The following is a 26,423-nucleotide window of genomic DNA, read 5'->3' as shown; positions in this document are numbered from 1 at the left end:
TTTTGAAAAACATGTCATTCAAAAACACATCTATTAATTGTGGGAAAGTTTAATGGTGGGGAATTCATGTCTTCAACATACTGGACTGTAAGAGATGGAATTGTTATCTCGAGCCGTTTGTCTCAAAGATTGTTAGGTGTGAGGGACTGGACTGTCATCTCAAGGAACTGTGAACTGTTTATCTCGAGCCCTTCCTCTCTGAGATGCCCTGTTTAAGCAGGACACGCCTCTGTCCATAAGGATGATTACCAGGCCATTGAGGCATCCAGGGGAGGAAACTGGGCTGGAGCTGATAAGATAATGGTTTCTAATGTCAATCACACGAAGGCTGTGTGATAGTCGAAACCTGCAGCGCATGACATCATCGAAATATGCCCTATAAAAACCCACAGAGACAAGCCGTGGGGCTTTTTCCCCACCACCGAAGAATTGAAGATCCAGGACCAACAGGACGCTGCTGGATCCGTGGTGGTGACTATCCTAGCAATCCTATCCTGACTGCTTGCTTAATTTCTACCTTTTCTTCCATTCTATCCTATTGCCACTATTTTTCACTTTTGATACTTTTGATAATAAAAGCTCTTCTGGGTATATGGCATTTGACCTTGTTTGTGTCTTAATCTCGCTCTTGGGATCATATCGAAACCCTCCCTGACATTGGATCGGGACACGGACTTGTAAATATTAATACTTAATATTTTATTATTTTTATTATTAAAATATTTATGGAATAAAGTTTCAAAGACTCATGGTGATTTAGAGAATCTGTCCATATATTGCTCATCAAGTTGTTTGATAACAAATGCTACCACATTTTAATGCTGGAGGCTTTGCGGCTTGTTCTTGCAAAACAAAATGTCACTCATTAAACCTTACTTGGACCGAAACATCTCAGGACAAACCTTGACCGTAGCTAAAGCTATTTCCTCTAGTTTCTTTGCAAAAAAGAAGAAATAACCAGTGACTCCCCAGAAACATAACAAAAGATCCAGGTGTTGCAGAGGGGAAAAACATCAGGGATAACAGGACAGAAAGTTTTGGCTACAGGACAAAGAACAGAAGGACATGTTTTTGTTGTACCAGGTCTCATTTAACTACCAGACCACTTAGGAACATGAAAAAATGACAGCGCAAAGACTGCATGAGCCACTGCAAAGGCAGTTCTGGGTACTCCAGAAGATCTATACTAAAACTTAGAAAGTACTCCAGAGTAAACAGAAAGGCAAGCATACAAAAGAGCATAGCCTATCATACAGCTCTCATTCAGTAAATACCACTTCCAATAAATACCTAACTAAATAACTAAATAAATAAATTTCTCAGAGCTCATCTGTCTGCTGACACACCACCACGTAAGTCTTGGAAAGCATTAACTCAGGACTCTGTAACATGGTCAGCTGAAATACTATAAATCAATCCTAATACAACATGTGCCAAGGGAAGAAACAGTGCTGCCTACTACACCTCAGAGATGCATGAAGGCTCCCATGGCAAAGCACTGGATGTACCATAGCAGGCCTGGCAAACTGCCTAGCGAAAGAGTAAGAGTTTGATGCATGCATGACACCTACTAAGAGAATTAACTTGCTGTCATCTGCTTAGGATATCACATATCATAATGCAGCTGCAAGAATATCTGTATTTGTAGGTGAAGTGCTGGAGTGTGATACACTAGTGGGAAATAATGTTTGTGAAGAAAAAGAAATTATTGCCACCGTTTCACACGTAAGTCAGGAACCACGCTGAGTTATGGAAATTTAGATCAGGCAAGTGATTACTTCTAAACATCTATGACTAAGTGCGAGATGACCCAGACCCTTAAACCTGCTGCCTCCTGAGAAGCTACACAGGAACAGAAACTGGGAGGGGATCAGGAGGTACAGCCAGTTGCCTAAAGGCTCCAGAGAAGCCGTGCAGCAAGAGGAGAGCACGGTCACGCAGTAGGAAAGGAGACTCACAAAACCAGGCAGCTGAGGGATGGCAGCACAGCTCCTGATATCCTGTATGTGCCTAACACCTCTCCCAGACCGTTGTTTCTGCTCACAAACAGGTCCCTGTTTGCACTCCTAACGGCTCCTTGGCAATCGGGTTTCCCAAGTGGCACTGCAAGCATAAGAAGTAGGGAGAAACACAGGATCTTAACAAGTTTGAGAATGTCAATAGAAAAAAGCCACACAAAAGAGAAAATGACTGAATCTAGCGCTTGAAGGTCTTCAGGCTTCCCTTTGTCTGAATTCATAATTTGTCTAAACTATGAATTATTAAAAAAGTTCAAGCCTACCTTCTGCACCAGTTGCTGCTTTAGCTTTATCTCAGCAGGTATCTACCCTGCAACACAGCAAGTACTATCTCTTCATACAATTACTAGGCTGAACTCAAGCTTTTTAAAATATATTATTAAAAAAAAATATTAAACTTAAGGAGCAGTAGATTAAACTGATAAAAATATATACACACACAAAACATCCCCACAAAAATCCTATGCACAACTTGCATCCTTTTCCAGATCCTGAAAAAAAAAAAAAAAAAAAAAAAAAAGACCTGAATGTCAGTTACAGAGGATTTTTCAAAACAGAACAGAAATCAAATTTTGCTCTATTTTGGGCTCCTTTGCAATGCTCGGGTAAATCTATGTGTCACAAACTCATAGATGTGAAAGCCTTCAGGTACCATCACTCCCAGCATTGTGGAAATATACTTCACTTTCCTGGTTTTTTTAATCCAAGCTTGACAAACCTAAAAGGAATGAGTATTGGTAAGAAGCACAGTACAATAATAGGTTCTCTGCATTCACACTATGACAAAGCAGTAGCCAAGGCATTTACCATAAGTTTTAAGTATACAACAGACAACTGCAAACCAGCTTATAAAATAACTGTCTGTTTAGGTCTCTTCAAACAAATCATGTCTGTTCCTCTCAAGGTTACTTAGATTTAATCTAAATTTTGTTTCATTCTCTCTGCAGTGGCAGCTTGAGCAATTCCAGATGAATTATTACTTCCACCTCTAAAATTTTTTGTCCCAAATAGGCTAAAAATAAAAAAAAAAGAAAAAAGAAAAACCAGCTATCTCCCTGCTTAGGGCTTCATAAGAGATGCACAAGAATTCCCCACTCTGGAGACAAACACACATCAGGATGCACAACTGAAATACCACAAACAAAAAACCCCTGCACAAAACTCTCACTCGATCTCTCTGTAAATCACATGATTAAAATGGTTCCGTGTTTCACATTTAAGACAATGCTGCACCATATATAGCATCAGAGAGGACGCTGCAGAAACCGCAAAGGCAAAGCATGCTGTTCTTGTGATCCAGTTCTCTTCGACAATCTCATAAGACAATTTTAATAGTCAAAAGGGAACATGCATAAGAACGGATGAGCCATTTGGTCTGTTGAAAAAAAAGGAGAAGCAGAGGCTTGAAATGCTGCAGAGGAGGAACTTTATTTTTAACGCAGATAAGAGAAGACAATCAAAGGTTATACAGGAGGCACTCCACTGAGGATTGGGGGCTGGAGGAAGGGAGGGCAGAAGAGGGGGAAAAGTCTGGGTTTTGTTTTTTTTTTCTTGACCCAGGACAGGAGTTAAGCACATCCCACAGAAAACAATTTAGTGACAGCAGGAGGAGGTAGAGTTGAGGAAGTGGCTAAAAGAACGAATTATTTGTTGCAGTCTCATTATCCCTTTTATACCTGATTCACCTTGCTGGAGATGCAGCTTACACAGAAAAGTGGCCTGTGGTAACTTCTCAAATGTTTGTTAGATTTCATACATACTAATGAGAGAAAAATGGATACTCTTCAGGAAGAATATGCAGCGGGTGAAGAGGAGTTAAATGACTGAGTTGAAAACTCCATAAAAGTGTTTCAGGAAACTCAGGAACCTATAGTTTATACACTTGTAAGAAAAGTACATGTTAAACCAGCAAAAACTCTTCCCAGTTGTAGGAGACCGTTGAACAGAAAGAGTTGGATAAACACTGATTTACGTATCGAATGGGTGAAAGATGAACCCTATAAACCCTCAGCATTTACAGGCACAATTTTAGACACACAGCCAGGATTTCTCCTACTCCCATTTTCCATCACAGGCAGTCTCAAGTTCCAAAAGTAAAAGAAGGTGCAGTGCCATCCAAATGTTTCACTTCAGCTCAGATACCCATCTTTGTAACACCATCAATTCTTTGAGTATGGAAAGCACATCTACATTAACTCATAAAAATATAAGCTGCTAGAGAATAAAGTTTTAATTATTTACATTTCAATAGACAACAGAACCTGAAGTTCATAGCATGCAGAGAGTCAGAGACCTCCAAGTAACGTCTACTGAAAATGTACACGTGAAATTCTGGTCCTTTTATCCATACTGTCTTGTAGGAAAACTGGGAGACAAGCGAGTGATGGCGTAACATAAAACCCCCGATTAAAAATGAAAGTGAATTTTTAGTTGACTGTTCTAACTCTAAAGGCATACAGAAAACTCCTACTGTTGTTACCAGAGAAAAATTTGAGAGAAGTTCTTTTTCATAATCTTAACTACTCATACTATCCAAGCCCTTTCAAACCAAGAACAAAAGCTTCACAGTCCACATCTAAAAGACGATTGGGAAGCACTGAAGCAATGAGTGATCACAGCTACAACAAAAGAGTAACACCGCAAGCAGAGCTCCTACTTTGGCTCAGATACTTGTGCTCAGCTCCCTGCTTTTCTTAAGCCCCTTCTCTCCCCTACTCCAAAGCCATCCTGCCCATGGACCACTTTTGGCCAAGTTTTGAAGCTCAGTGGAGGTCTCACTGTAAGTATATGCCAGTAAGTTTCACCAAAGCTGCTGCATGGGTAGAAGAGACAAGCCCACACTCCTGTTAGGAAACAGCTGCTCTGAGCTCAGGTGCTCATTTTCTGCCTGCCCTTCTGGCAAGCTAAGCAACACCACCGCACCCCACTTCTTTTTGACCAAATGGTAACTAGGGATCAAGGAAAGATGCCAACTATTGCAGAGCTGTCAGGAATGGTTTAGCAGATACAGAGTAAAACTGACAATGGAGGGGCTGGGGCTGCAGTGGGCACTGCAGATAGAGGGCTTGGGAGGGAGAAGAGGGACAGAGACCTTCCGCTGGCAGAAGAGTAGCAAGAGCAGACACAAGACAACTCCCCAAGAAACCAGGGTAACTAGTTTTGTTGCTCTAGGAACAATTTTTTCATTAGAGGACTGCCAAGAGAGCAGGTTTCATGCCATATAAAGGACGCATGCCCACCCATCCTTATAAACTAATATGACTAATACAGTGCAAAGCACCATGTAAGATATAAGATGATAGATAATCTTTCTACTCAAGCTGAGGATCTAGTTTACTAATACATTTGTATCCAGACTGAGCACCTCAACAGGAATTCTACTCACTTATAATAACAGAAAAGGTTCTCATTTGAGATGATAATATGCACAGCTTGAGCTGAGACACTACAACACTACTAAGGGCATCCAAAGCAGTTCAATTCCTTTATTTTGAAATTCATGAGAGGCATGTAAACATAGTTAACTGTTACTAATGATCTAACTTGTTTAAATTGCTGTTCCTTTTTCCTGAAAGATAACCCTCTTTTCCTACGGGAATGCTTTTTGCATGCTTAACATGCAAATGTTGTACTTCAGAGCTGGTACTTTAGCTTTTTTCTGTAGTTTGAAATCAGAAGTTACTGACACACTGCTGTTGACATCACCTTGCCATTGTTTGACAGCTACCGCGTTAGCATTTTCAGTAGAGATTTCTTCTGGAGAAGGCAGATGGAATTACCTTCTCTCTACTCAACAGACTCTTCAAATGGGAGCATTACAACAGATCACCATGTGCTTCTCATGTGGACTGTGCTTTAGGGAAATGAGAGCTATCTCCCTACTGACAAGACCTATTGCAGTCTTCTGGAACAGTAAGGAGTTCAATTTGTACCATTAACATCAAGTTATGAATTCTAAATTAAAAACTGCTTTGTTTGCCAGGATTTTAGACACATTAGACATTACACTGTATTAAAAACACCCAAACCTTTCTCTAAGTAGATTCTATGAAAAGAACACACAACTTGTTACTCCTATAGCTTTCAAAAATGACAGTTTTCCGTGCTCTGCGGAGTTTGAGGCATGAAAACACTCATACATTTACAAGACTAGTAGATCTGTAAAACAAGCCATTCTCCTTATAACTCTGGGCCCAGAGGAAGAGCCAGGACCGTGCTTTTCAGAACACAGAGTTCTCACTATAGAAGTAAAACCCTAACCTGAACAAGATTTAATTTTTTTTTTTTTTTTTTTTTAAATCTGCAGACAACTCAGCCAAAGTTAACTTGCTTTCTCTTTTTCTCAGTGCAGACTGCACTACAAATTCTGCTAGTGTTTTAGCAAAAGGGTTGGCTTTAGGAAAGTCTGGCTTCACCCATCAACTCCTACTATGTGTGTCAAAAGAGTGTCTTCTGACCATTGTCTAGCCAGTCTGTATTACAGCCCATCACCTACAAAAACCTTTGGGATAGGTAATAAAATACAAGTCAACCATAAGTCAAAACAAACCACAAGAGCCCCACTCTTTCTGAGCTTCCAAGGGGTGTGGAAAGCAGACAATCCATTCAATTCACTAACAGCATAATACAGCCATTGTTTACAAAAGCAATGTTAAAAGCAAAACATGTTTTGATAACTAGAAAGAGCACATGAGATGTTTTTAAACTAATGAAAAGCTATTTTACAGTATCCCTAATGTATTTCTAGGTGTGCTTTCTTGCAAACAGAGCTCTGGGTAAGTTACATGTGAAAAGAAGAAATAATCTACTAAGAAAGTGTTCATTCATGTTTTTCTACTTTAAAACATTAAAAAAAAAATCTGAATGAGATGTTGCCTCAAGTCTTCTACAGTTCCTTCAGTTACAAGTGTTCACAGATTTTTTTCCACTCTGCTGACATTCCCTCAAGTTCTACACATTTGGTGAGAAAAGGCTATTTTCACCTTTCCAATTAGCTTAATAGCTAATTTACCTGATGGATCACAACTACAGTGGTCTAAATAAGCCAGTGTTCACCAGCATACAACAGAAATGCTTCAGAAAGACACAGTGATGCCGGCAGTTTCCACGGGAGGAAAACAATAGACTAGCTCATGAACCTCCTTTCATCTTACACCAGTCCTCCTCAGTGTTCACAGCCAGTATGTAAGTAATATAATTTAGGGTTATGGAAGAGGCATAACCAAGGTAAATACATACTAGCAGTGAATTATAGACTAAGACTGAGTCTGTCAGACACCAAAAGCAAGACATTGAGCAATACATGAGCACCTCAGCACAGGAGGGTGGGGCAAGCAGCACAGAGAAGCAAAACTGAAAGGGAAAGAGTGATGTGATGAAAGAAGCTACAACTTTACTACACCATCATCTGCTTTGATTATTAGGAATCTTTTATGATACTACATTAAGTTTGGCTTCCCAATTGATCTACTAACTGAATACATATGTTTAACTCTTAATACATGAGCAGGGACTACAAGGAGGAAAAAAACCAACCAACCAGGAAGAAGAAATAGTTGGGGGAACAAAGGCTTTCTCGTTTCCTGCTTCCTTGTTAGCTTCACATCTTAACAGTTATCTAATCTTTTAAGAATAACCTTTAAAAATGCACTGGTGTCTGCGGGGTTTCATTTTCTCTTTTACTCTCAGTATTTACTCGAAATTTTCTATTGTGTCTCCTCTTCTCTAAAGCTTGTCTTCCTCTGTCTTTCCTTTACCCAGGCACGTATCAGCTGCGTATTGTGCCCTTTGCCAAACACAGAGAAATGCAACAAGCCGTAAGCCCTGCTTCTGCACCTGCCATATGTGAACATCTGCAGAGACCAGCGTCACCTCATTCATTAGCCATGCGCTAAAGGCACATCCTTGCTCTTCTTCATAGTACATAGCGCAGTAGTTCTCAAACCAAAATAAAATGTAAGGAGCACTATAAATCCTCTCTATGCTGTTTGAACTCAACTGCAGTGTAAAACAAAAGCAAGGGGGGGGGGGAACCCCCACACCAAAAAAACCCAAACACAAACCCCCTTTCTTCTCCCTTGATGAGATGACCTTTTGTCAAGAGTGTAAACAAAATTCAACAGGTTAAAAACAACCAACCCTGCCCCGCCAAAACAAAACCCACAGCAGAAAAAACTCACAGAAAAAAAAATAATCCTTGTTCACCAAATATGATTTAGACAGGTAACAACTGTAAAATTCAGTAACAGCAATAAAAATCATCAAGTAATTTTCTTATTAAATGACCACTTTTTATTAATAGTCTGTATGTGCAGACATTAAGAATAAAGCTGATTTGTGAACAAAAAGTGCCAGATGTCTAGAAATCAGATTTATAGATGTGAAAGTTCTTGCATAAACAGGAGCCAACCCTTTCAACAATTTTCACACAAATGAAACCCTAATGAACTCAGAAAGGCTCTCTGCAGCTTCTCTATGCCTGTGAAGGAGAAACTATTCACCAGCACCCAGCCCTGACCCACTCTGTGATCAAGACACAGAGCTGGGACTTAAGAGGTCGAGGTTCTGTTCCCAATTCAGCCACAGACCACCTGTGCAACCCTGGGCAAGTCTCTTAATCTCTGAAGCTTTGTTCTTCGTTTAAGAGAAGAAACGCATAGCCTTAATGTGCCTTTTGTCATACTGGTCAGGCTGTAATGAGTATAGAAAATCTTCACATCACACGTGTAAAATGTGAGTCTATAACCTCGCACGGCTCCTCTCAGGACTACTAACAACTGTCCATGCCCCAGACCTCCAGTATTAAAGACTGTCTAAAATTTGGTTCCAAGTGTTTATAGTTTTAAGCACAATTTTCCCAGAAAGCCGGTACTATTTACTCACACAGACAAGTAAACCATAGTAATCTGGCAAGTTTGGATACACTGGTATATTTGCTACTCTCTCATATTAACATTTCACATAATATCTCAACAAGCGTCACTTTACAACTATATTTCTACTATTTTAAGTCCAAGTGACTTTTTGCCTGTGGCTTATGTTCCACTCCACATCTGTAAAGCTAACATAAAAGGCTGTGAAATACCACTGGCGTTCAGGAAAGTTATCCAAAAAGCTACATCCTGCAGAAAAAAAGTAACTGATTATTTCTAATGAAAGATGTCTTTACAAGTTTGCCCAGATATAAAGTACATGCATGCCTTTTATTTCTATCTAGGGATATCAAAGCATGTATTTTACACAAATAGCAATAAGTACAAGGACCTACAGACACTAAGTAGACCTATATGGAGCTTAAAATAGTTCTCGGTACTTTTGGGTTTTTTTTCCTTTTCATTTCAGCTCCTTTACTGAAACATGTAAAACGCTCAGTAACGCGTTCCTTAGTTTTCCTACGCTGCTTCCAAGTTTTACCAAGTCTGACAAATACTGCGCATCACCGCGCCACTCTGTTTACCCTGCCTGGAGAAAGCCAACATCCTCCTGAAGTTTCCTCCTGAAGACAGAGAAGGGTAAATATCATCCTGACCGACACCGCCTGCAAGTCAGATTTACATAACGCCGAGACACGGCCTGACAAAACCCCATAAGCCCTAAATCCTTTCTCCTGCCCGCTTAAGTGGGACATTTTCAGCCTCAATGACACTGGGGTTCTTACTTGGGGGGGGGGAAATAAATACACCCGTGAGGTGGTCAAGGAGTTATTCCATATATCAGGAAAAGGGATTAACAACAGAAAAACAGAGAGGGGAAACTTCTCTGGGGGAGACATGAGGGGCAGAGACCTCACGAGGGCTCCGGCAGCCTCCGGGGCTGCCGGAGCCCTCGTGAGGTCTCTGCCCCTCACCGCCTCTCTGAGGGGCCTTGTCCCCAAAAGGAAGCGCCCCAGACCCCCCGCTTGGGCCTCCTCTCCCCCTTCCCCGTCCCTCGCTTCTCCACAGGCGACCCCGGGCCGGGACCCCGCCGCCATGAGGCGCCTGAGGGCGGGCTCCCGCCGTCCTCGCCCGCGGCCCCGGACAAGCGCCTGAGGGGGGGACAACAGGTAAACCCGGCCCCGGAGAAAGAGCTCGGGGCCGCGGGGAGGGGGGGGTGCGTCTGCTCTCGCCCGCCTGAAGGAAAGCGTGAGACGGACGAAGGGAAAAGCAAACCCCGGCGGGGCACGGCGGGAGGAAGGCGGGTGGTGAGGGGTCCTCCCCGGCCGGCTGGCAGATCCCGGCGCCCGCGACCCTCCCCGTCCACTCACACACACAGAGCTCCACCACGTAGGCGTAGTAGGACCAGGCCACGACCAGGGCGATGAAGGCCACGGGCACCCAGGCCAACACCTTCTGGCAACACTTGAGGACGTGGGACGGCGCCATCTTCCCTGCCGGGGCACCACAGGAGGCATCAGCGCCGGCGCTGCAACGGGCGGCGGCGGCGGCGGCTGCAGCTACAGCCGCCGCTGCGGAGCCGGCCCCGGGCGGGCAAGGCGGGGAGGCCCTGGGCGGGCCGCAGTGGGCGGGAGAGGGGCGGCCCCGGCGTCCGCCACCGCCTCCTTCCCGCGGGCGCCGAAGCGCCTCAGCGTCCTGCCGCCCTCCTGTCACCGCCGGCCGCCCCTCGCCCTCCGCCGGGAGGAAGGCGAGCGCTCGGTCCCCGTCCTCCCCTCCACACGGGAGGGGTCGGCTATGGGATTTGCACCGGCGGGGCCGTTTCTGGGCGGGACCCTCTTCCAGCCATAAGAACCGGTCTTAAAGCTCAGCGTTGCTCTTTTGCCGTCCTGACCGGGCGGGTCCGTGTCGCGCACAAAGGCGGCGGGACGGGTCCGGACGGCCGTAGCCGGGTCCCTGCTGGGCTGTTTCCTCCTCCCGCTCACCAAGTCCATGCGCTCACAGGGGCTCGAACGGCGTGTTGGATGCTGCGGAGAACACTTATTTAGAAATAACTTAACTGCGCCGTTTTCTGAACTTCAGTTCAAGCCCGACAACTGCGGGCAGCACCACAACCTTTCCTGAAAAGCACCGCCACAGGCGCGGCTTTGCGGGGCCGATCCTCTTGAACGTGGGCGTTTTGAACGCTTGACTTTTTTTAGCCTGACTAGCGGCCCGTGGCATGACAGAAATCCCCCCATTTCTCTCCAAAACCGGAGGGTGCTTTGCGCAGGGTGCGCTCCCGCCCCGCATGTCGCGGTCGGCAGCGGGACGGCTGCCGCAGGGCTGCGGCGCCACCTGGCGGTGGCGGGAGGGACCGCCCGAGGCTGAGGCGGAGCCGCCCGAGGCTGAGGCGGAGCCGCCCGAGGCTGAGGCGGAGCCGCCCGAGGCTGAGGCGGGAACGTCTGCGGGCCTCGGAGCAGCTGGAAAGACCAAATCCACAGGGCGAGGGGTAAGGCTTTAACAGCCCAGAGGTGCGGCACGGGGAGAGGGGTGCCCCGAAAGGAGAAGGTTTGGAGAGAACCAGCAAGGGGGGTGGTGGTGGGACGGCCGGTGTGGGTGGGCCGAAGCTGGACTTTGGGAGCAAGTTGTCCTTTTGAGGGTGAAGAGGCCGAGGGGGTGATAGCGGCGGTAGGATTGCCTTGGCAGAAGGCAGGGGCGATTATTACGGCCTTGCCTGCTGATGAGGTGATGGAAAAAAATGCTCAGAGGAGTGACCAGGAATTCAGAAAACTGAGACTCTTCACAGCTAATGGGGGGGGATGCCCCAGACAAATGCCCGAGCGGTAGCAGCCTGTACGTGTGGGACTGTGCGTGTGCCTTCATCTGGGTATCAGAGCAGAGGAAGGAAACGGTGACCTCTGATCTTGGCATACACGGAGAAACTGTGGAGCAGGGAGATGTGCCCAGGGACCATAGAAAGGTGGAGGTCGGTTTGGGATCAAGTGTGTGGGAATGCTGGAACATGGGAGCGGGATCAGGGCGGTAAGGAAGGGGCTTGTAAAATTGTACATAGTAATGTAAGGGCTGCTCAAGAGAGGGACTGCAGGAGAGGGGGAGGGCTGGTGGAACGGCTTGGTCTGGCCCATTCCTAACGGAGAGCTGGAAGGCATGAGGAGTGACTGGTTGCATGGACGGCACCTTGGTTATGGGGACTAGTCACTCTAGAGAAGTACTAAGAAGGATAGAGCAGTTTGGATTCAACATGAACTAGGAAAATCTTGGGCTGATGTGCTGATTATCAGGGATATTGTTAAAGTATTCCAGCTCCTTTAATCTTCATTCTGTTTGTTAAAGGTGTAAAAACATGCAACAGCTGCTGGCATGTGCTTTCCCTCAAGATCTCAAGGGAGTTTTAACATTTAGTCTCAAGACAATGGGAACAGATTTAAATGCTTGGAGTCCAAGTAATGAGTATTTGTTAATAGTCCTTTTAGAAGTAACTGATTTTACCTTTGAAGGGGTGTGGAATGAGTAAGAATGGAACAAATAGGTTTTTGTGTAGGAGCACAATATGGGGCAGATGCAGAAGTTGCATGGAGTCTGCATGGTACCTTTGCACCCAAAGTAGTACTAGAGGTACACAGTTATATCAGCCTATATATGCTGCCTGTTAGTTTGGGACACTGAGGGTATCCAAACAAAGCCTGGTATTCATCCTGTAATACATGGAACGAAATAGGGAATGCCAGAAACGAATTATTCTGGAACACTTTCAGAGTGTGCCTTTTCTGTACAGCCTGCCGGGCAAAACTTGCCTGGCATACTGGCTGCCTGGCAAATATCATGGAAACAATATAGAACGTATGAGCACATCTGACATTTAACAATCCTAAATTAATTTGATATCGTAATGCTCTCAGCTAAACTCAGGAAAATGGGGGTGTAGGGATGAATATTGAACGCCGTACAAAGTAATTCAGTAACAAACTTGGGATGGTTATCTGATGCAGCGACAATAACCACCTTGGATAGCCAAAAGTGGCACGTGGCAAAAGGGACTGCCAAGCTAACAGAACATACCGCTGAGGTGTTCAACTGAACAATATCGGTGGCTATTTATTGTACCAAGCACAACTGCTGGCAACTGAAACAGTGAACCAGTGGTTAGATGCTTTTTGTAAGGAGTTAATTCCTTTCTCATGGGTGATACTGCAGCGAGTCCTGTGTCAGGAGGGCACCAGAGGAGTGGTGCCAATGTTTGTCTGGGGCATGGGATGGATCTTCAGCTACGGGATGGTGGCTTGGGGACAAATTGAAGGAGGGGTGTGAACAGTGGGATATAAAACCTTGCATTAAGCTAATGAAAGTCTTGGGTGCAGGGCTATGGGAACCTGATTTAGAAGGGGAACGTGAGCATATAGTAAGCCCTTAAGTCTAACCAGCCACTGTTGGAAGTGGAACAACTTCACAGCATGTGTGATCTACACCATGTAATGAACCCTGCAGAGCACTGTGGGTGTCACCACGTGTCGGTGGGAAGGAGACAGAATGGGAACTCCAGTGGTATCTGGTAACAGTGAAAGTTGTATGTGTGTTGCCTCACTGCTAGTGGTAGTGTGGGAAGATAACATAAGCAGAATGTTTTTTTGGGAGGAGTTGGGTGGAGAAAGGATGGTACAAGGGCAGTGAAAAAGTGGGTCCAGAAATAAAGTGGGGGAAGGTAAGAACAACATAGGGGGATCTCCTGACAGGAGGAGTGTGGATGCCTCTGTGCTGGAGGGATGCTGAGCTGCAGACCTGAGCCCACCAGGACACAGGGGAAAAACTCCTTGGACAGCCCTGCTGGACCCCCTCCCTACCATCAGCTCTCTGCCCAAACAGCTTAGTGTGGGAGAGTGGAGTGAGAGGTAGGCTTGCACCCTGATGCTCAGCGGTGGGGAGGCAAGGGGGCTAGGATTGTAATGCAATATCATTGGGTGTAATCTGCAAGTTTTAAGAATGATAATTGGTTTTAGAGTTGTGTGTGCTTTTAATCATTTAATCGCTGTGTTAGTTTCTTAGGAGTGTATTCAGTGAATAAACATTGTACTCAAGCCTGCAATCTAAAGGGAAGGGAGCTGGACCTGGGAAGTAAAGCTACAAACAGCTTTTACCAAGCTTATACTGTGTGTGGCTGGCTGTTACTGTGCACTGACCCTCCTCACATCCCCGCTCCCACCAGCTTTCATAACAAAATCCCATGACCCTTCGCAATAAGCACTATTCCTAACATGAAGACTAAGAAGCACAGCCATGTATAATAATAGGCTTAACTCACAAACAATTCACCATGCTAGGGAAAATGTGAGGTGATCCAACATGACCCTCCCTATCCCAGTCTTCCTTGCTGATGCTGACTCCAGCTTCACCCACAGGGGTACTGGTGGGGCCACGTGCGTGTTGACATGACCCGCTTTTAGCACGTGTCAGTACTGAGCTGCAGGAATAGCCACCATGTGTGGTTTGGAACAAGTCTGACGCTGGCAAAGCTGGAAGCCGTGACATGGCCAGTATTTCTGTTCTACATCAGGCAGATGCCTTGAGTAGGACAGAAAACCAGCAACAGGTGCATAAACCTAGGACAGGACGGATGATTTTTGACCAGCTATTGTCCAATAACATTACCGTGCAACGTTTCCATACTGACAGGTGCTGAAGTGAAACTGAATTAAACAAGGACAACATCAAGGTTATGAGGTGGCACAGAGGGACTATTTATCCCCAGGTAGTCCCCCGCACCGAGGAGTTACGCTGCATGAGGAGCCCCTTGGCACAGCTGGCAGGAACTAACATCTTCCACTTCTCAAAGCCATCTGGGACGTCTCTACAAGGACCTCTTGAGAAGAAACCAGCTCCGTGACTAGGAGCTAAGCAGGATGGAAGGAAGCTCTGCTAGAAATCGCTGAGCACCTGTTTGGCTTCAAATCGCCGCACTGCAGCTCATGCAAACTCTGCTGCCTCAGATGTGGGGAGGGACAAGTGATGACACTTGGAGCAAGCTCTGGGAAGCCAAACAGCAACTGAGAATGCCATGTTGTGGGAATGGCTGCTCACCTCACTCACATCTGATCCCGTAACTGTCAAATAATGAAAAAACCCCCACATGTTCCCTATGCATTTTTGCATTTCACACCTCCATTTCTGGCTGCCCACCTGCTTTAGCCACAGGAAGAACTGTATGAGAGAAGTGAAACATTTCCCCTTGCAGCTTCAGCACCAGATAAGGTCTACTGCACAGTCTCCCAGATGTTTGTTGGTCTATTTGCAATAAATAGGTTATGCAGGTTGGTAGGAAGAGGTGGCAAAATTTAATGTATCATCCCTTTCAACTTTTTTTTTTTTTTTCATTAAAAATACAGCTACCAACATTTGCTATGCTTTTGGAAAGATGTCTTAGAGCAAGACACTGCAAACACTCCAGTTTTTCATATTTTCTCTCTGTACTATTTACACCTCATAATCTATGACAATTTCATCTCCATTTTGTTTCTGTATTTTTTTCCTCTCAGAGTAGCTCATCTTAAACTCCAGAAGCATGCAACCCCGAGGCAGACACATCCCAATAGCCTCTTAGATGGAGACTGATGCAAAATGATAATTTGTCTCATTAGGAATCTTATTATTTGCTCCTGGTAATATCAGACACATTTCTAAATCATGAAGATGTGCTTTTGCTGAAACAGCATCTTGAAAAATTTTATTTCAGCCATATTGATATAGTCATTGTTTTCCTAGTGTCCTTTTATTCAGTGATATTCATGTCTCCTAAATTATCATTTCTTCTAATAGCATTTAAAAGAGCTTTGTTTCTTTTAACTTTAGGACCTATCATTTAATTAGTCTCCTTTTTTTTTTTGAAATCCCCTTTTCTAAGATTAGTGGCAAAGCATCACATTTTGGTGTCCTTCGTTTTCAACAGTGAATGTAATTTGTCTGTTCTGTGACTCAGCCACTGTTGCTCTGGAATTACCTTCTGTGCATTATTTAAGAGATGCACATGATGTTTTTAGTAATGTTCACTCATTCTAATAGTATCAATTTCAAAGTAGATTGAAACACAGTAAGATGCCACATGATTTAAAAAAAAAATATCTGTATACTGAAAAAAAAGAAGAGAATTTTAAAATAGTTCATTGACAAGTCTTAAAACCAATTGGTTTTCTTCAGGGTAATTTAGAGCTACTAGTTGCTCCATGGAGTAATATTAAAACTGACAAATTTCCCCTAAAGCAGTGGGCCCAAGGCATACAGTGTTGCAGTATGACACCCCTGTAGTACTTCCTTTCTCAAGGAAATTGCTCATTGGATCGTTCTGATTTCAGAATCTACTTCCTTTAGGTTCAGTTTCATAAAAATTTTAAAAGCTCTTTGCTAAGAGTTTTCACCCTTCACAGGAAATAGTACATCAATTTAACAAAAAACATCCAAATGCAAGTACTTATATTCAGGGGCCACTAAAGACGATGAAGAAAGGCAGCATTCACAAAGCACAACTTCAGTCCAGTGAAGCTCATCTTCTGTGCGCCTTTTGCAGTTCATGGAGAAAGGCCAGGTCCTCCAGAGGATGTTTCAGAGCAGCAAGCTGGTGTCTGAAATCACGTGAAAAAAACCCACACAGTTCTCTGCATTAACTACAGAATATCCCTCCTCCCAGCTTTTCAAATCTGTGTGTCGGAAACGGGGCCGACCTAAACCCTATGTTTTGCAAGGTGCAGCGTCCGTGCTCCCACAGTCCATTGCCTTCCATCTTAATTCCCCCACCCGGTCAGTGTGGAAAAGCAGGCCACCCTCAGCCAGGGGCAGAAGAGGAAAGGACGAGCTTCACATTGGGTACATAGGTGTGGAAAACCATGGCTTTTTGCTTTTCAGGGCATGAGGTGTTCTTTCTAAAGCCATGCAGGTGGGTGCACCGTTAAGTAGCTTCCCTGTGGAGGCCAGCGTGCAGGAGCAGCAGTGTGGCTCCTGCGGACGGCAAGCAGAGCTCTGTGCTAGGGCACTCCAGTTAATGAACTGAAAACATTATTAACTAAGCCAATACCAGCCTAATGGGAAATCTGTCTCCACATATGTTGCATAATTTTTATATTATTGAACCAACTAGGAATTGTTTAATCAACAAAACCAGCAGGAAACCTTCAAACAGCAGGAGAGTGAAGAGACATGCGCTTGTTTGCCGATTAATTTTGTGCATGCTCAAGCCTCTCAGGTTTCCCGTCCTGAGCAGGGCTTTCCACTTCTCGTTGGGCGACATCTTCAGTTTCTCTAGGAGGAGTTTCTGTGGGCAGCTGGGGGCTAACAGTGTGTGTCTACATCTACCACTTTCATCACCACGCTTCCCTTGTGACCAGCTGCATTACAGGAGCTGCTGCTCGGTCAACTTGGATCTCACTAGTAACGACCACAAGATCATTTGGACATGTATTTTCTGTTCAGAAGGACTGAAGATTTTTTTCTGCATTGGAGTAGTTTCCTGACCCAGCTGTGACTATTTTATAGGAAAGACTAAACCTGAAGGCACGAGACATGCTTGCACTCCCCCATGAGAACTCCTGCATAAGAAAACTGTATTTTTAAATTCTGATGTACATTGATTGATCCATTTCTATGCTTAAGTCAAAGTATGGTCAATATGCCTGAATTTTAAAATACTTCTCCAAATACCGGGGGTTCATTCCTGTTAAGAGAGAAGCTGCCGCCCGAGCATTCATACACCAATCAAGGTGTCACACACACACTACCCGAGACTTTAACTGCTAGGACCGGGGTCCCTTTGCAGCAGGGGACTCCAGTGAGCCGATGGGTGCCCCTTCTGACTCCTCACACACACACACTCTCACCCTCAGGCGCTGCTTCTTCCCTCAGGCTCAACCCTATGTTCCCTGAAGCAGAGACTCCAACACGACGTATGTCAGAGGAATTTATTAAGTGGTACAGTAGTATAGGGCAGCTTAAGCTGGGGGCCTCCAGAGAGGGACCCCAAACAAAGAAATTGCTGGGCAATTATCCTTTAAAATCCAAGTTCCCCTCCCCTCACACAACGGTTCAGTCCAATAGTAATATTTGGGTCCGGGGTTGTCTTGTTCCTCATTGGATCCCTTTTCAGTCTCCAGGCGGGCTGTTCCTTTTCTTATCTTGAGGATGCAGCTTCTGCTGACAGATGTGTCTACTTTATTTTTCACAGGATGCACCTTCTCGGGGCCTCCCTTCATGTAACTATACAATGGATTCAGTTTTAAACTACTGTAACAATTCCCATTCTAGCCCTTCATCGGGCAGTGATCCTTTTTTGTTATATGCACTGGACCTGTGAAGTGCCATGAAACCGCAATCCATGACCTGGCTTGTTTATCTTAGTGTCTCATCTCTGCTTTCTAGATAAGTGTAATCTGTGAACTCTTCGGAGCCAAGACATTGTCTGGTATCTACACCTAAAATTCCATGAGCTCTGAGAAACCTTGGAGTCCAGAAACAAAACATCTACAATTCCTAAAATTAAAAAAACCTTGCATATTCTCCACCAAAAGCTTGAAATTAGGAATGAATGTATTGTTCAGCCTTTTAATAATACCTGGTTCAACAGACAAGTCAACACATCCTGACGATACCCGAGTTCAGATCAGGTACTGCCACGTTTCCAGGCGTGATCAGTGGCAACCTGTCTGAGCCCTGAAAGGAGACAATACACTGGAGGAGATGGAGGAAATCAGAGATTTGCTTTTGATGCAGTCATATAACATCATGATAAAACTTTTCTTTTTCAGTTCTTATAAGCAGAATATGTACTCCTCATTGTTGCTTATTTTGTTAAAACCCACCAACTTGTTTGACTCCAGCAGGAGTTTTGCTTTTAGAAAGAGGCTTGCATAAATTGAGACACCAAAATTAATTCCTAGAAACAACCAATGATTTTCTCTTAGTTCTAGTATATCACACTGCATTTTTACCTTTGCTTCTTTTAGAAATGAAGAATAAATGTTCTTAAACAATAATCTTAAACTAAACAAACTGAAAGAAATGTAAAAAATGTTGTTATGGGGATACAACTAAAATTCTGTAAATGAGTTTTATGCTGTAAATGACTTGTACTCATCCTTTAGAAATATGTTAGATCAATTTTTGAGACTTCTGCAATGTGCAATGTATTCGTCTTTATTCCACATAACGTTCAGACTCAATGTTGGAGATTTTTAAAAAAATGAATTTTATTTAGTTTTTCTATACATTTCTGTTCAGAGGAAGATTTCCTAACATTGAAAAAAGGCATAATTGATAAGTTTAACTGATAGATTGGCAGCTGGTGTAAACTTTTAACTAAATTGTGTTGAGTAATGCTGACAGACAGGTTGCAAATACCACACAGTTACTAAAAGGAATTAAACCACCTAACACTAAAACTATGATGGATTCCTTATAGGACAAGGTCCACCTAAACACTTACATAAACAGCTCTTTCAATCTAAGATATTAAATAAGATAACTTATTTTAAGACTGTTTTGTAAAGCCTTTTAGTTAAGACAAATAAGAGTACACATCAAACAGTCTGATTCTTGAAGCCTGATGGACAAGTCTTCCCTGGCCTTCAAAGGACTTCCTTCCTGGCTGTACTTTCAGGATAACTTCTTCTGAAAATTTTTCATAACTCTGTTTTAATTCCTAATTAATAATTTAATTTCTTTTTTTAATACAGACACGAAGTTCATTTAAAAATAAACATATCTGTTTTCTTCTTCCTCTGAACTCGACACCAAAGCTTTTGATAAAAAGTAAACCTTGAAATCCCATTTTTAGTAAATGAAAGCAGATACTGCTGATTGCACGAACCCAGATACAAATGAGCAATGAGGAATTAAACTTATAGATACACTAAAGCTAAATGAATTGATTTTTGCAAAAGAAAACTAAACAGCTTGTAGAAAGCAAGTAATTAGTAACCAAAAGAAACCACAAAAGCAATAAAGAACATCGTAAACCTATTAACATTACACAGAATAAAACGTTAAAGAATAATCTCCATTCCAAAGTAAAAATGATTTGCCAAAATGCTAACAGCACCAGGTAAAAGGCATTGCATTAAAGCCAGAGCTGGAACAAGCACACTTTGGGTGAACACATACCCTTTTGTGACACAGAAGTGCTTTGCTCAGTTGTGTCCTTTTTTAATTATTTGGTGATGCAAAGCTGGCTGCGGTACTTTGATGCCAGTCCCACTGCCCCACCTTTGCTCCCATTAGCTATCTCTTAGTCATAGCTCCCATCACCAGAAGCAGCAAGCAGCTTCCAAACACACATAGTAAACCACATATCTAATTTCTTGTTGCCCACAGAGCAGTGCACAAGTTCAGTTTTGGGGGGGGGGGTGGGGGGTGGGGGAGGCTGAGGCACTTGCTGCGTTGTATTTCATTTGAATTATTTCCTGAGGGAAAAGGGATCCTTGGTGGTCACTGGTGCCTTATCTTCTAGACAGTGTCAGGATACCCACATAGGCATGCTCTTGCTCTGGTGGGCGACTCTGGGTGCATGTCGACAGATGACAAGAATACAAGCCTTTTTTTCTTTAACACAATTGAAATGAAAGCTCCAAGTGAAGGCCGTGGAGAGAAGAGCTGCTTTGCTAGCTTCTCACTCTATTTCCCTAGGAGACATCACCATGCTTAGGCTTGGGCGGTAGGACTCCTCCTCAGCACAAGCCTGCCTGATGGCTACCGACATACCAAATACACTCTCTGTAATCTCAGTACTCCTTACGTGGGATCTTTATGGTTTCCTAAGGCGGTTTCTCCCACCCCTCCTCTGAGTGAGGGCTGCTCTGATGTCTATCTATCATGGAAGGTTCCCCTCTTCTCAAGACTCCCCCCACCAAAACCCAAAGAAATTACAACAAAACACCTCCTGTTGATCTTATATACAACTTTGAGAATAACACAGCTAGTGTCATGCTTAAAAGGGATGGATACTTCCTCACAGAGTGGTGAGATTTCTTGGTTGTTTTTCTTGAGACATTTCCCTAGCCCATCTTTTGAGCCTGTTATCACAAACCTACCTTGAGACGTTAAGCTTTCACCCCAGCCAAGCCGAGTCAGACAACCGAGATAGGGAAAGAGGAAGAACCTCGAGAGCTTTATATATAAGTCTATCTCCTAAATTTAGTGGCCAACCAGGAAGACTGATCTGGAACTGGGACTATTGGCTCCTAAGGTTATAAGAAAGACAAAACATGCAACATGCACACCTGTGTATACATTGATGCACACTATGTTATAGCTAAAAAATGTTCATCTATAATTGCAAATATTAATTTTGATCTGTTCCTTGTTTTACTGTTTAAGATCTTATGTCTAACTTTGCCCTTTGGAGTAATAAACATTTGTATTTGCTTTTTCATTGGACTTACTATTACCCCAACTCTTGCTTATTATAACCTTGAATTCCTGAGATACTGCACCATTCCCTGTCACAACCTTTAGTATGATAAAGCAACTATTTGTTACACGTTCACCTTCTGCAATACAATTAAAGCAAAATAGTTATGACTCAAATTGTAGCTACTGCTGTTTATGATAGAATGAGGATTTTTGCTTCTTATTTATATTATCTGTTGAAGAGGTCTGAGAGACTCAAGGCACATTCATAGATCAATGTACAACTTTTAAAGCCTGTATCAACAGTCTTGTTTTTCCAGTTTAGTATATGAAGGTAGACAAACCAGACATCCACACAGGATCTGGTGGAATCATCCACCAGGAACTACTACATGAGCAGTTCAGAGTAATGAGGGCATGAACCATGTGAATTTTCCTTTTTGATTTAGGATAACTTGATTTGCGTGATTGTGCAAGTGATTTCGCCTTTTGGGCCTCTGTCCTTGCCAGAGAAAGAGAACTGCTGAGTTAGTGGCTAACTGTGATGATGTCCACTCTTCCAACAGGAGATGATATTGCTGTGATGTTCCTGCCCGTGGCCAATAATAAATCCTGCGTATCTTGTATACTACAGTGCAGGGTCAGACTCCAGAGAGGAGTAAACAACACTATTCCTTAGAACAAGAGTGCCTCTGTATGGAGTGATAACAGTTCTGTAAACCAAACTGATTGCAGTAGACCAATATAAAATTATTGCATTAGAAACTGGGTTAATTAAAGTTTAACTATAGTAAAAAAAAAGGAGTATTTTTGATTCAGCTATTATGTAAACAGGACAGACAAACTCCCCTAAACAACAACATTTATAGCAAAAGAACAATGGACTGCTTTAAAATGGACTTTTCCCAGTTTGCTTCCACACTTCTTTGGCTCCTTTAATGCTTTCTCGTTTCACACACTTCCAGTAACCTTGAATGCCTTGCTGTTGCGGTACCTGTTAATAAAGTTAAAGTATGTTTAGCATTTACACAAAAAAGACTTTTATTCACAGACCGTGTAAATATAACATGTAATGCAGTGCTGCTGCTTCCATAGTTCACATGCATAATAACAAGTTCTTGGTAGCAGCACTCCTCCCAGATTCATAAGCAGTAAGGAATATTCAGTTTAAAATATAACTTCTTTCTATTCACTATCTCTACTTGTGTTTCTACAAGTGTTAACAAGATAGTTGTAGCATTCATCTGTGGTATTTAAAAACAATGATGTCGGCTTGTTACCCTCAAACCTCGATGAATTCGGTTCCTCAGGACTCCAAGAAACTCGCTGTGACTCAGGCAGTCATCTCCATCTAGATCAAAAATCTTGAAGATGGTATCCAAAACATTATCTGAGAGCTCCTGTCCTGTTGCCACCTTCACTGCTCTCTTGAACTCAGCTAGTAAAGACATAATATTACATCACAGGTGACTGTGAACTTGTAAATTGGAAAGCACATAAATAGCAGGATTCTGTACAATTTACAGTGTCTCATCCTAACTGGGGAATTTGGAATGTGTGAACTAGTAAACTATTAGGAGGCCTCAGTTAATGTGCTCTTGAGCTTGCTTCATCTTTCATAACACTACCTTTCTTAATTGTATCATAAATTTTTGAAATGCGCTACTTCTCAAGCAACAGCAAGAGTGACAATTTTTGCCAGAAATAGCTGCATGCTGAAAACTTACATACTTTCGGCTGATACCTGTGCATATGGATGATAAGTGTTTGCATCACTACGGTCTCATAAAAAAATACTACCATTTTATCTCGAATCAGTTTCATGCCAATTCATTCTGCAAGAAAACTCTTTTCCTCAGAACACAGTATTTTATGATATGCTCCACCCTCAACCAACAATCCCGTCAGCAACTCTGTAGAAACACAGACCATCAAATGCTCAATGCACTGTTTACAGCACATGGCTTTATATACTCGTAGTTCTGCTTTTTAAAGTAGGCTACCTTGTCTTAAATAATGATTGAAGAGTTTAGGAGGATTTATGGCAGAAAAAGCTGTCATACCCCTCTGGATATCTACTTTCCTCTTCAGCTTTTTGGCCTTCTCTCTTCACACTACCATGTGTGTTACAGTAATACCTCTGTATCCCCACTTTTGGTCTTATGGTGTAAAGAATTTGGAGTTTTGACTCAAGGAAGATGAGGAAATGGGGGGGGGATAGTAAGAGTGAAATTATTATTGTTTATTATAGCAAGCACAATCACAACACATGAATTGGGTGCATTTTTTAAGGCATCATGGAAGTGTGAATTTCAAGGAGGGACTGGAGGTTATTAAAGTATAGCAGTACTGTAGATTATTACAACAAGTTGTCCAACTAAGCCATAAATATAGTAATAACATGGTTCTGCTATCATAAGCAAGTGCTGTTTATAAATATCGCTATAAATATGATTAGTTCTGAAGCTTACTAGAGGAAAGAGCACTCCTGATTTAGCTCTCGTCTTTGCTTCTTTGAACAATTCCTGTATAAATGCAGTTGATTACAGTTGGTTTAAATACACTTAAGTTGAAAAACCTTCTGTAAAAGGATATACCACAATTTGAAACGGACATGAAATATGGGATGCTTATAGTAGAGTCTTAATTTTGTCTTTAAAAACATGTCAACTGTTTCAGCTCGTGAAGCTAAATGTAAATCCCGAAATGGCACTGCACTTTTTTGAACAGAAGAAAAGGAGAAAGATCTTCTAAAATGGTGAAGCACAATAATCTTCAAACCAAGAAGGGTGACCTTAACAGAGAGAAAACATGAGCTGCTAACTTAGAAGAAAAAAAAAGTCTAGAATAAAAGGAAGGACTAAAGGACTGTGTTATTTTTAGATAAATATTCATATGTGTGTGAATACATGCATGTACATGCATGCAAACAGCAAGACAAAGAACTCAGTGAGATTCAGGAAAGGATTAGACGTGTATACATGTAACATCTGTGAGTTACCTCAGGAGCTGACTGGTTTTGATCACAGTATGGTTCAGTGCATAAACAAAGTCACAACTGCCTGTTGGTTAGGAATGAGGTTTTACAAGGAAACATTACCAGAGTCAACACCAACTGTAGGCCTCATCATCCTCTGGCATTTAAAAATGGGATACTAAATAGAAAAGCGAACTAAACTCTCGTATCTCACTTAAGACTATATTTTCACCATTAATTCATCCTCTCTCCTCTCCACTCTTTGTACACCTTGTGCAAATAAAATCTGTCTCCCCCACAGAAGAAAGATGTTGTCAAACCAGGCAGCGGAGGGCCACAAACACAGCTGGGAACTGGAGCACATGGTGGAAGAAGGGAAGCCGAGGGAGCTGGGGAGAACAGAAGCGTCAGGGGGGACCTTGCTGCAGCCTCCAACTGCCTAAAAGGGGTCACAGAGGAGCAAGTGCCGTATTTTTCTCAAAGGTGCGTGGAGGTAAGACACAGTCATTGTAAGTTGCATCAAGGGTTTGACACAGAAGAGAAAAATCTTTGCAATGAGAGCAGTTAAGTACTAGAACAGCCACTCGGAGAGGCTGTGGAAACCAAACTCTTCCTGAAGGCTGGACTAACTAGTGACAAAAGTCACAAGTTGTAAACCTCCCCAGTTTTGGCCTTCTTTGGTTCAAACCCATCCAAACACTTCTCTCTCAAGAATACTGAATTATCTTCCTGTCCTCTCACATCTCTCTCACCTTTTTCACATGACCCCATCAAATATTTATTTCAATGAATGTTAATGCCTCATCAAATTTCCTTAGGAACTTTTTATGCTGCTATTTTCAAATAACTTATGAGATTTGTCCTTCAAGTATAACAAGCAAGTAACAACCTCAGGATTATAACAAAAAGGATTTGTATGTCCATGAAACTTTTGTTGCATTGCACCTATTTCTACTATATGGGAAGGAAGCAACTTCCCTCCTCCAAATCTTTATTTTAAAACCCACTTTACTACATTGTTTGTTCTTCATAGCCATGATTGCATAACACTATATAAGCACATGGAGAAGGCCGTATGGAGGAATAAATAAAACACAGCAAGGTCCTACAGACCCTGCAAAAGAAGAGATTTCTATTGTTTAGTTTCCTCAGAAAACTAGTTTCACTATGAGGAAAAAGCTTTGTTATCATCAACTGCTACTAAAGCATGTACTGTTTCAATAAATCCTTCCTAATCTAGAATTTAGATTGGACTGAGAGCAGCCCTGTGGAGAAGGACTTGGGGTACTGGTGGATGAAAAGCTGGACATGACCCAGCAATGTGTGCTCACAGCCCAGAAAGCCAACCGTATCCTGGGCTGCATCAAAAGCAGAGCGTCCAGCAGGTCGAGGGAGGGGATTCTGCCCCTCTACTCTGCTCTGGTGAGACCCCACCTGCAGTACTGCATCCAGCTCTGGGGTCCTCAGCACAGGAAAGACATGGACCTGTTGGAGCAGGTCCAGAGGAGAGCTCTGAAAATGATCAGAGGGATGGAACACCTCTCCTGTGAGGAAAGGCTGAGAGAGTTGGGGTTGTTCAGCCTGGAGAAGAGAAGGCTCCAGGGAGACCTTATAGCAGCCTGTCAGTACTTATAGGGGGCTTATAAGAAAGACGGAGAGCAACTTTTTACCAAGGACTGTAGTGACAGGACAAGGTGAAATGGTTTCAAACTGAAAGACGGTAGATTTATACTGGATTTAAGGAAGAAACTTTTTAGAATGAGGGTGGTGAGACACTGGAACAGGTTGCCCAGAGAAGTTGTGGATGCCCCATCCCTGAAAGAATTCAAGGCCAGGTTGGACAGGGCTTTGAGCAACTTGACCCAGTGACAGATGACCCTGCCTATGGCAGAGGGGTGGACGAGATGATCTTTAAAAGTCCTTTCCAACCCAAACCATTCTATGAGTCTATGGTTCAGTTTGTTGTGAACTGTCCAGCATATGACAGCACATTAGAACTTACAAATCAAAACATTTTGGGGAATTTATATTATTATTTTTTCATGAAATAGAATTCATTCAGAATAAAGAACAGCACACTATTTTTGGACTTCACAGCGCTACTTTGGGATAACTTGTTTACATTAATTCCGTAACAAAAATGCATTTTTTCTTTTTTTAAAAAATACATACGAGAGG

At 42.9% G+C, this 26,423-nt stretch overlaps 2 protein-coding genes and 1 long non-coding RNA gene across 19 annotated transcripts in view; 1 reads left to right on the top strand and 2 right to left on the bottom strand.

The window, feature by feature from the left end:
• The window catches only part of ZDHHC20 (zinc finger DHHC-type palmitoyltransferase 20), a 45,409-nt gene extending 34,923 nt beyond the window's left edge, over positions 1 to 10,486 (bottom strand). For 11 of the 14 annotated variants that reach the window (XR_007508808.1, XM_049822824.1, XM_049822827.1 and 8 more), the window contains exon 1: positions 10,261 to 10,486. Coding sequence is in view for 10 of the 14 variants with exons in the window: in XM_049822824.1 (XP_049678781.1) it covers positions 10,261 to 10,378 (118 nt within the window). In the remaining 4 variants the exon portion in view is untranslated. The remainder of the gene's footprint in view (positions 1 to 10,260) is intronic. The other 3 variants (XM_049822837.1, XM_049822836.1, XM_049822838.1) reach the window with 2 other exon arrangements.
• Positions 1 to 26,401, top strand: part of LOC126048201 (uncharacterized) — a 566,030-nt gene extending 539,629 nt beyond the window's left edge. The window contains exon 2 of the long non-coding RNA XR_007508814.1: positions 25,631 to 26,401. This is a non-coding gene — a long non-coding RNA (uncharacterized LOC126048201). The remainder of the gene's footprint in view (positions 1 to 25,630) is intronic.
• The window catches only part of MICU2 (mitochondrial calcium uptake 2), a 149,602-nt gene continuing 142,269 nt past the window's right edge, over positions 19,091 to 26,423 (bottom strand). For all 4 annotated transcript variants that reach the window (XM_049822818.1, XM_049822821.1, XM_049822820.1 and 1 more), the window contains 2 exons: positions 22,549 to 22,706; positions 19,091 to 22,262 (listed from right to left, as the gene is read on the bottom strand). In XM_049822818.1, coding sequence (XP_049678775.1) covers positions 22,158 to 22,262; positions 22,549 to 22,706 — 263 coding nt within the window. In that variant the 3' untranslated portion in view covers positions 19,091 to 22,157. The remainder of the gene's footprint in view (positions 22,263 to 22,548; positions 22,707 to 26,423) is intronic.

This window comes from Accipiter gentilis, chromosome 19, assembly GCF_929443795.1.
Source record: "Accipiter gentilis chromosome 19, bAccGen1.1, whole genome shotgun sequence".
Taxonomy (NCBI): Eukaryota; Metazoa; Chordata; class Aves; order Accipitriformes; family Accipitridae; genus Astur; species Astur gentilis.
The sequence above is the reverse complement of the archived record's forward strand: the minus strand, read 5'-3'. Positions and strand labels throughout refer to the sequence as shown.